General features: G+C 43.7%; 1 protein-coding gene across 1 annotated transcript; it reads left to right on the forward strand.

Annotated features, from left to right (window-relative positions):
• The first annotated feature begins 1,374 nt into the window (after positions 1-1,374).
• On the forward strand, positions 1,375-10,953 carry LOC132236624 (uncharacterized protein C2orf78-like). The gene is made up of 3 exons (XM_059699719.1): positions 1,375-1,381; positions 7,549-8,286; positions 9,086-10,953. The coding sequence occupies exons 1-3, from the start codon at positions 1,375-1,377 to the stop codon at positions 10,951-10,953; spliced, it is 2,613 nt and encodes an 870-aa protein (XP_059555702.1).
• The last annotated feature ends 220 nt before the right edge of the window (positions 10,954-11,173 follow it).

Consider the following 11,173-nt stretch of genomic DNA (forward strand, 5'->3'; position numbering starts at 1 on the left):
CATCCACATGAATCTCTTCTGTCCTGTACAATTTCACTGTGCCTGTCCCCGAGTCTCCAAGAATGTCCTTGTCTTTCTGTAACTAGTCTCCTCGTCACTTTTCCCTGGCCGTGCACCCAAGCATGGCAGACAGAGAATCCTGGAGGCCCAAAGTTCTACAGCGGCTGTTTGCAAAGGGGGAGGAGACTGCAGCAACTGCCACACCGGATCCACTTTATGAGAGAAGGAGAAGGGAAAATACCGTGAAGGCCTCTCGCATATAATCCAGCAGGATGGCAGGATGCCGACATGGCCCAAGGAACCAGAGGGAGCAAATACAGGCAGAAGAAGTGCAACCCAAGGCTGGAAGAGGAAATGATGGCAGTCAGCTGACTCCTAGCTCTGTGGTCGTTGCTTGTAATGGACAGAGCCCATTGGGGGAGGCATCAGACACTACAAAGAAGACCCTGCTGCTGGAAGTGGACAGGGAGTAACATCCAGGAGTGTCAGCATGCAAGATCAAAGCTTGTCCACCTACAAACATTGCCTACAATGAAGAAGGAGAAACAATGAGAGTGGTAGGAGATGCAAGTCAACGTAGCCTGGCCCAGCCCAACCCAGAGAAGGTAGGATTCAAGGAGAAGAAACTACACGAGAAGAGCCTTGGACCACATCATTCTGCACAAAATACACTCAAGAAACTTCATTTAACTGCTCAACCAACGGACACAAAGAGCTCCTTAATCCCTTCCTTTTCTCCTCAAAAGCCACACTAAATTCACTTATGAGATGGACTGGTATGATTTCAGAACAACTGTAAGTGTGCAACCTAGATGTCCCTTTCCATTCTCTCTAAGGATATTAGCAATATATAAAATGATAAACATGTTATACAGTATAATATGGAGAATATAAGCAACTAGTAGTTAATCATATTCATGAATGTGTGCAACAAACATTGACATTATTTCCCTAACATAAGAGCCTGGGGAAAGTGAGACTATCACAGCTGTATGGTCATCTAGCCCATGTGTCCTGAGAGCTCAGCCATTTAGGTGTTGGTTTAGCTCCCCTACAGCTCCCGCTATCCAATCCTGTCTTCTTGGGAACCTGACCTCCCGATTGGCTCTCTCATCCCTTTAAACTGCCTGCTTTGTGACATCATTCTCCCACCAAACCTACCACCACCTGGTAGAATCTTGGGGTGCCCATGGAGTTGTCTGTAAATAAATTTGGATCATCGCAACGGACCAGTGACCAGTAACTGGTGACCAGTGACCAGTGGCCAGTATGACCAGTGACCTTCGTACTGGACACATGTGCTCTTTGGCTTCAGCCGCTGAGATATCTTCATTCCTTGCATCTACAGTTGATATTTGCTCCTCTTCTCTGACCATGTCAGGTAAGGAAAGAACCTTTTTGAAGTTTTTCATTGGATTGTTATTTGTACCTAAATTTAGCAATAGTGTCCAAAGAGCATAGAGTCATTTGGGGAAATATGATATAGAAGTCTGCAGACCTAATTTCAGTTTAGATTTTGACATCTACAAGCAATGTGACTTTGGACAAGTCATTGAATCTCTCACAAAAAATGATTTTTCCTCATCTGCCACATTCGGATGTTAAATTGGTTGTGGACTCTAATCCCTTCCTTTTCTAATATGGAGTTTTAAAGAACACTCCTGTTGACAATGAAATCAAGACTGCTTGACAGTGTTTCAACAGCAATAGAAAGAAAACCTAAGTCATGTAGAAAACTAGCAAAATATATATAGTCTCATGTGTAAAGATCTGCAACCACCAAGGTTTCAACTTTAGTATTTTAAATTGAGTGCTGTTCCAAAAGTAATATTCATGTGGTTTTGGAGTTTTCTATCTAAAAGAGGATAACAGAGGAAATAGGGAGAGAGGATGGAGAGAACTGGGCTATAGGAAGGCAAGTATTTCAATGTAAAAAAATTAGAACTGGTTTCGTCAGCACAGGCCAACAGGAACCAAGAGGGAGGGAAATACACAAGCAGGAAGGAGGGGAAAGTATAAAAATGAACAAGGAGAACATGAAAGAGCTCATGAGAACAAAAAGAGTAGTTTGGAATGGAATATGGGAGGGAACCAACGATTTTAAATGAAAGCAGAAAGAGCATAGGGTGAAATCAGCTCGGACGAGGGCAAAGTAATGCGGGTCTCAGCAAATGCTTACATTGATAGAATAGGAAGGAAAGTAAGGCTGGAGTAGGGTACCACTAGCCAAAGCAGTGTAGCAAAACAATCCTATTTAGTTGCCTGTTTTCTTATTGCCTCTCTGAGCGCAGATGGCATGTGACAGTTTGCAATATAAACATTTAAAAATGTATTTCCGAAATGATGTTTCTTATAGACAAGAAACTAAGAAAGGCGATTATCTAGGGCTGTGGTCGGCAAACTGCGGCTCGCGAGCCACATGCGGCTCTTTGGCCCCTTGAGTGTGGCTCTTCCTAAGCCTTAGGAGTACCCTAATTAAGTTAATAACAATGTACCTACCTATATAGTTTAAGTTTAAAATATTTGTCACTCAAAAGAAATTTCAATCGTGGTACTGTACATATTTGGATCTGTTGACTAATGAGTTTGCCGACCACTGATTTAGGGCATTGGAAATAACAGAATTTTCAGTGTTTCAATTCATTCTGATTTTCAAACTATGACAATGTTTGGTCTAGTAAACAAAATAAGTTAAGACCTAAAAGAAAGATATGTCCTAAATAGAAACAGAAAGAACACATCCTTTGTGTGATTAGTATGTTCGAAGTCAAAGATGCTCTTCATCTTCAAAGTTATTTTCTTCCTAACGCAGAGAGCACACTGATACACAGCCATTGCCTCATTTCAGGTCAGAGCTGCTTACGGAAAACAAGAGAGCATCAAGCCTCGCTTCGCTAATTTCATATTTCTCACAAAACAATTGTTTAGATTCTCTTCGGGATTCCTATATTTTTTTAAATATTTTTTTATTGATTTTTTGTTTTTGTTTTTGGTTTTTATTGCTTAAAGTATTACAAAGAGTATTACATATGTCTCTTTTTTTCCTCCGCCCTTGACAATCCCCTGTCCTCCCCTACCCCCCAGTGTCTTATGTCCATTGGTTATGCTTATATGCATGCATACAAGTCCTTTGGTTGATCGGGGATTCCTATATTAATGTGTGTTTTTTGAATTGAAATCTATTGATGATGGTTTTAAGACTTTGGGTACAACATCCTTTCCTGGATTGAAGATGATGACAATCTAGGTTTTAAGATAAATATAAAAACTTTCATGATACATTTCAACTGTTCTCTTCTCTTTGTTATAAGGTTACTTTAATTGAAATACAAATATCTAATATACTAAGTATTTCTTATTCACTGGGGTATAGTCAGAGAAACACAAATGATTACAATAATGGAATTCCTTTACATTTACTTTGCTCTGTGCTTTAAACTAGTTTTTACTGAACTATTGGTCTGCATTTATAGGAGGCACATATACATCAACAGTGATTGCAGTGTGCTGCTTGTTATGCATTTTCTACTGATATATCTCCTCTGTCCACATGTACTGGCTAAGAACTTGCACAAAATCACCTCTTGTGGGTTCTTTCTGGTTAACAGTATTCACTAAAATAGAATAGGCAATATTTACTTTTATGATACTGATGTATGAAACAGAACTTCATTCTGTAGTAAATTTATTAGGCTTTGACGTTTGCCACGTGCCTCACTTCTTGAGAAACTCACCGTCAGATAGCCATTTTGAGGTAGGATCAGAAATCAGGCATAAAGACAGTAAGAAAGACCCTTTAAGTTTACCAACTGCACTGAGCTTCTATGAGAATTATAGGAAGAGCATGTGAAGGGCACAGGCAAAATGAGACGCTGAAGATTATTATGACAATTGATGTGCTGTCTTCCCATGGACAAACAAACATCTGCAACAGTTCTATTGCTCTTACATGGTGGCAGTGTAATGCGCAGAGCTCTGGCAAGCAAGTGGGGATGTTTAGGTTATGGAAGCAGGTACTAATACTAACGTAGGGAGAGAACCGAACCGTAGTTTCCTCACTCGTGAAATGAGAATGCTAGAACAGGAACATAGATGCCAAAATCCTCAACAAAATCTTAGCAAATCGGATCCAGCAGTACATCAGAAAGATCATACACCATGACCAAGTAGGATTTATCCCAGGGATGCAAGGATGGTACAATATCCGCAAATCAATAAACGTGATACATCACATAAACAAATTGAAAGAAAAAAACCACATGGTCATATCAATTGATGCAGAAAAAGCATTTGACAAAATTCAACACCCATTTTTGATAAAAACTCTCAGCAAGGTGGGAGTAGAAGGATCATACCTCAACATAATAAAAGCCATATATGACAGGCCCACAGCCAACATCATACTCAACGGACAAAAACTAACACCATTTCCCCTAAGAACAGGAACAAGACAGGGATGCCCCCTCTCACCACTCCTGTTCAACATAGTACTGGAAGTGTTAGCCACTGCAATTCGGCAAGAAGAAGAAATAAAAGGCATCCAAATTGGAAAAGAGGAAGTAAAACTGTCCTTATTTGCAGACGACATGATATTATACATACAAAACCCTAGAGATTCCATCAAAAAGCTACTAGACTTAATACATGAATTTGGCAATGTAGCAGGATACAAAATTAACCCCAAGAAATCTGAGGCATTTCTATACACCAATAGTGAACTTTCAGAAAGAGAGATTATAAAAACAATCCCGTTTACCATTGCACCGAAAAAACTATGCTACCTAGGAATAAACTTAACTAAAGAGGTAAAAGACCTCTACTCAGAAAACTACAAGACGTTGAAAAAAGACATAGAGGAAGACATAAACAGATGGAAGAACATACCGTGTTCATGGATTGGTAGAATCAACATCATTAAAATGTCCATACTACCCAAAGCAATCTATAAATTCAACGCACTTCCCATTAAAGTACCAACAGCATACTTCAGAGATCTAGAACGAACTTTCCAAAAATTCATCTGGAATAAAAAAAGACCCCGAATAGCTGCAGCAATCCTGAAAAAGAACAAAGTAGGTGGGATCTCAATACCAGATATCAAGTTGTATTACAAAGCCACTGTTCTCAAAACTGCCTGGTACTGGCACAAGAATAGGCATATAGATCAATGGAATAGAATAGAGAGCCCAGAAATCGGCCCGAACCAATATGCTCAATTAATATTTGACAAAGGAGGCAAGAACATACAATGGAGCCAAGATAGTCTCTTCAATAAATGGTGTTGGGAAAATTGGACAGATATATGCAAGAAAATGAAACTAGACCACCAACTTACACCATACACAAAAATAAACTCAAAATGGATAAAGGACTTAAATGTACGACAGGATACCATAAAAATTCTAGAAGAATCCAAAGGCAACAAAATCTCAGACATATGCCGAAGCAATTTCTTCACTGATACAGCTCCTAGGGCACTTGAAACTAAAGAAAAAATGAACAAATGGGACTACATCAAAATAAAAAGCTTCTGCACAGCAAAAGAAACCATCAACAAAACAACGAGAAAACCCACTGTGTGGGAAAACATATTTGCCAATGTCATATCTGATAAGGGCCTAATCTCCAAAATTTATAGGGAACTCATACAACTTAACAAAAGGAAGATAAACAATCCAATCAAAAAATGGGCAAAGGACCTAAATAGACACCTTTCAAAAGAGGACATTCAGAAAGCCAAGAGACATATGAAAACATGCTCAAAGTCACCAATCATCCGAGAGATGCAAATCAAAACAGCAATGAGGTACCATCTCACACCTGTCAGACTGGCTATCATCAACAAATCAACAAACGACAAGTGCTGGAGAGGATGTGGAGAAAAAGGAACACTTGTGCACTGCTGGTGGGAATGCAGACTGGTGCAGCCACTATGGAAGACAGTATGGAGTTTCCTTAAAAAACTGAAAATGGAACTCCCATTTGACCCTGTGATCCCACTTCTAGGAATATATCCCAAGAAACCAGAAACACCAATCAGAAAGGATATATGCACCCCTATGTTCATAGCAGCACAATTCACCATAGCTAAGATCTGGAAACAGCCTAAGTGCCCATCAGTAGATGAATGGATTAGAAAACTGTGGTACATCTACACGATGGAATACTATGCTGCTGTAAAAAGGAAGGAACTCTTACCATTTGCAACGGCATGGATGGAACTGGAGAGCATTATGCTAAGTGAAATAAGCCAGTCAATAAAGGAAAAATACCACATGATCTCACTCATTCATGGACAATAGAGACCATTATAAACTTTTGAACAATAATAGATACAGAGGCAGAGCTGCCTCAAACAGATTGTCAAACTGCAGCGGGAAGGCCGGGGAGGGTTGGGGGGCAGGAGGTAGGGGGGTAAGAGATCAACTAAAGGACTTGTATGCATGCATATAAGCATAACCAATGGACATAAGACACTGGGTGATAGGGGAGGCTAGGGGACTGTATAGGGCGGGGGGATAAAATGGATACATATGTAATACCCTTTGTAATACTTTAAGCAATAAAAAAAAAAGAAAAAAGAAAATAAAAGAAAACTAGATTTAAAAAAAAAAAAAAAAAAAGAGAATGCTAGAACAGGGATTCTCCAAGGACTTCTGGTTCTAAAACGCTTTAATTCTAGGACAGAGCATACAAATCAATACTACTGTAGGTTCAAGAGCGAGATAGGTCAGGGAGTGGTTGCTTCTAGCCTAGAGAACAATGTATGAACCACACCACTTGGGTCTTGTGTACATTTTTGCTCAAGTTTTTATATTATATATAAACGCCTAAGCGACTGAATGATCAAAAAAGTGAATGACGAGTTGACTGGCCGCTATGACACGCACTGACCACCAGGGGCAAACGCTCAATGCAGGAGCTGCCCCCTGGTGGTCAGTGTGCTCCCACAGTGGGAGCACCGCTCAGCTGACTGATGGGCACCAGAAACCTGGGCTCATGGCTGGAGCAGCTGCAGTGGAAGGAGCCTCTCCCACCTCTGCGGCAGTGCTGCCACTACCACGCTGGAGCTGCTCAGCGCCTGGCCCAGTCTAGGGCTCCTTCCCGGTCCACCTGCTGCTTCGTGCACTACAACATCCCTCAGGCCAAATCCAGCAGTCCAATATCCCCCCAGGGGCCCCGGATTGTGAGAGGGCACAGGCAGGCTGAGGGACCCCACCAGTACATGATATCTCTATTTTATTGACTTCAGAGAGGAAGGGGGAGGGAGAGAGAGGGAGAGGGGGACAGAGAGAGAGAGAGAAACATCAATGATGAGAGAGAATCATTGATTGGCTGCCTTCTGCAGGCCCCTTACTGGGGAATTGAGCCCGCAACCTGGGCTTGTGCCCTTGACTGCAATTGAACCTGGACTCGCAGGCCAATGCTCTATCCAACTGAACCAAAAGAGCTAGGGCTGAAAGCAAGAATCTTAAAATAATGCTGTTTTTCACACATATTGTTTATCAATCTCTTTGATTTTTGTCATCACCCTCTTGTTCCCTACAGAGAATTGCAAAAATCCACCTTTCCTTGGAATTTCAACCCCTCTGCAACGCTCTCTTCCTGTGGAGAGCAATGCAGGAAGTGTCTGTAATTTCTACAGCTTCTCTGCTCTAGCCAAGAGTTCACCATGGCTCCTGCCATCAGCCTCTGGCACCTCTTTCCAACCTCTCATGGGTGGTGCCCACTTTTACCAACATTCTTGCACAACCATGTTGTCTGGAATTCCTGGCCAGAGCCCTATCTCCATTCCAGCTGCTTCCAATCCGAAAGTTTTTGAGTGGGCTCTTACAGGAGACACTGAAAAGAAGTCATCATCACTCAGAAACTTCACTGTGACTGTCACTGACCAGGACACAACTGTCTCCTCTATGTCTCTGGCGTCCCAGTGTGATAAACCCTCAGATGCCTATAATATGGCTCCTCAGTATCCATCACTTTCTGTCAACCTTGTTCAGGGGGCACCCATTCAGGGACAGAGCCTGTCACATCCCTACCAGGTGGGAAATCATGTGTGTTACTACAATCAAGGCACAATGGACCCTCTGCTCTCTGAAGAGGGTGGTCCCTACCTGCAGTCCTATGGCTCTGTGTCTTACACAGAGAGCAGGGCCTCTGTCCCTGACCCAGGGATGGTCATGGTGCTAAAGGAGGCTCAGTCCACAAGTATGATACCACCAGCCTCCACCTGTGGAATCTGCTACTCTGTGCCTCCTCAACCCATCACAAAGACAGGTTTTCAAGGTGAGTACAAACAGCAACATGGAAGAGCAATAAGGTCAGCATTCAAAGCTAGGGTCACTCTGCGGCTGGGAAGCGGTGGGTCCTCAGACAGCTAGAATGTAAGTCCTGTGACTGTAACCACTACCACCCTCAGTCAATGCCCCCCATTGTCAGACTCCTTATGAGGACACCTGACAGAAGTGGGAAGGTGGGAAACTACAGCCATGGATGCTCCATGTAGGAGAACTCCAAGAGCATACCAAGGGACACCACACTGTCCACTGCCCTGCCTGATGAGTCCTCCTGAACTACAATGCCGCAATAAACTCCCTTGATTTATTGTTTGTCTCTTTCTAAGGCCTTTCAGTACATTATTGTGATAGTGCCCATTTAACGTTCCATCCCTTCCTGAGTCGACACCTGGATTTAGGGTCATGTGTTCCAACATCTTGTCCAAAGCAAACAGGCCATTATCTCCCCTGGCTTATAGACTTAGTCAGGAAGAGTTCCTTTCCCTGTCTTAGTCCTTGGTGTGAAGTGTTTTCATTCACTCAGGAAAGTAGAGAATTAGAAGGGTTCCATATGAGAATGAGAAACATTTCTTAAAAATGACTGTAATTTTTTATGTGACTTATAACAACCCTGTGAAATGCAAAGAAAATCCTTTATCTCCGAGCACACGGTGCTGTTCATGACCCTGCAAAAGAGCTCGTAGGGATGCCTTTCCCACTGTCGGAGGGCACATGACTGCTGCAATGGTGGTGCTGAGGGAGCATCTTATTGCCAGGGACTGACCGACTTCCCCTTGATTCCATTGTAGTGATGGAGACTTCCCTGGCATTGCCACTTCCAGGCCAACTATTTTATTTACCACCTACTCAAGAATTCCTCAAGTCCGGCAGTAACAGACATATCCAGGTACCTGAGAGTTATCCACCACCTCAGAGTGGGGACATGTTAATGGCACCCCTCGTCCAGAGTCCTAGGAATCTCCTGGCACTGCCTCCAGCACCAAGCCAGGAACAGAAAGAGAATAAGGATGTGGAGAATATTAAAACCAAGCTTTCCAAGCACGTGAATGGGTACCAGATCCCAACAGAAAACGAAGCTGCTCCACTGCTCCCTTTAGAAGTCCCTGACAGTCCACAGGTGCTGGCCTGCACTGATCCCCTTGGCCAAGAGGAGCAGCCTGGTTGTGACAACTCTGGTTGGGCAAAGAATAGCCTGAGTCTTAAGGACCAAGGGACACTTGAAAATGGGTCTGAATCTAATGACAGTTTTGCAGACATCGACACCCTGGTGGAGGGTATTCACCTTCCACAGGTCTTCACTTCCTTGGATGACCTTGATCAGCCCCAAGGACCCAAGGTGATCAAAACCAAAGACACCAGGGGCCTCAAGTTGCACGAAGTGCAGAAAAAGTCAAGTGTCAGAAAGACTCGCTCTGATCAAGGCAGGAAGATCAAACACAAATCCTCTGAGTCTATCAGTGATGCTCCCAAGGCCAAGATCAAGCCCGAGAGCCCAGATTGTGTGTTTGTGGGAGAACTGGTTCCTGGCAATGCTGCAGCTGGTGGCAGGGCTCCTTCGAACATGGCCAAGCATTCTAACAGCAAACCTCAGGAAGCTGCAGCCAGCAGGACCAGCAAAACTAAGAGCCATGGGCAGGAAAACACCAAAAGAAACAAGGAAAACTACTCCCAGAGAGCTGAGGAGAGGAAGCAGTCAGGGAACAAAGTCAAGGCAGAGGAGAAGCCAGCCATTCCCAAGATGAAGAGGAAGAAAAGTCACCCTGAGCTGCCACAAGAGGCCGTCAAAAAGCCTCGCAGCGGCCTCGGTATGCACATGCTGGAGTCTGTGCAGGTTTTCCATGCACTGGGCAAGAAGAGGGATGAGAAAGCTGACCTGTCTTCCTTGCGGGCCCTGGGAAACTCCAGCAACCCCAAAGGCCCCCAGCCACGCCCAGCTACCAAACCATGGCTGGTTTCTCCCCGCGAGGGCAAAGGTCCTGGGAAAACTCAAGTCAATCCCCAAAAACCAGATGCAAGTGCTGACAAAGGGCCTCCACCTCCATCCCAGGACAAGCTGCCTTCTCCCAGGAAGGTCAAGCTGGTGCCATTGGTTTTCCCAACCATGGACAAGCCTCAAGTTCGACCTGTTCCTCGCAGGCCACAGTCTCTGGCATCACGTTGGCCTGCTGTGACCAACCCTGCCAAGCCTGCTGCAGTCAATGCATCCCTGCCAACTCCTGCATCTCTGATAGGCCCTGCCAAATCAGCTCAGCCAGTATCAGCCAACTCAGCTGGACCAGGTCTGAACAACCGCGACGGCCCTAGTGCCCCTCAGCCTCCTGCTTCTAGGCCTGGGCCCTACAAAACCTCATCTTGTGCTTCTTTCCAGCGGGAGCCTGTTCACCCCGCTGTGAGCCAGCCCCGGACTCCGCTCAAGCCTCACAACCACGATCTACTCCAGGATTTCGCCCTCCAACCAATTCCATGGAGGAAATCTGAGGTTCTGGGGCAAGCCATGTCAACACCCATCACAAATGAGCAGAGGGCAGATCGAGAGGCCATGAAGAGGAAGGCGCAACTAGAGCGTGAGAATGCTGCCAAATTGGGGGGAATGCAGCAACTCATTGAGAGGGAAAAAGAAATGGACATTTCTCTGTACTATGGCTATGTGATGTAGGAGATGCTGGGAGTACTGGTGCATTTGGGTACCTGCTGTTTTTCCATAGATATATAGATAGATAGATAGATAGATAGATAGATAGATAGACCATAGAGAGATAGATAGATCATAGATAGATAGATAGATAGATAGATAGATAGATAGATAGAAATTTCTCAATCTTGGTATATTTTATAACTTAATAAAATTGAGTAAGTAATGTACATTAGCATTTAGT

The sequence above is a fragment of the Myotis daubentonii genome, chromosome 6, assembly GCF_963259705.1.
Source record: "Myotis daubentonii chromosome 6, mMyoDau2.1, whole genome shotgun sequence".
Classification (NCBI taxonomy): Eukaryota; Metazoa; Chordata; class Mammalia; order Chiroptera; family Vespertilionidae; genus Myotis; species Myotis daubentonii.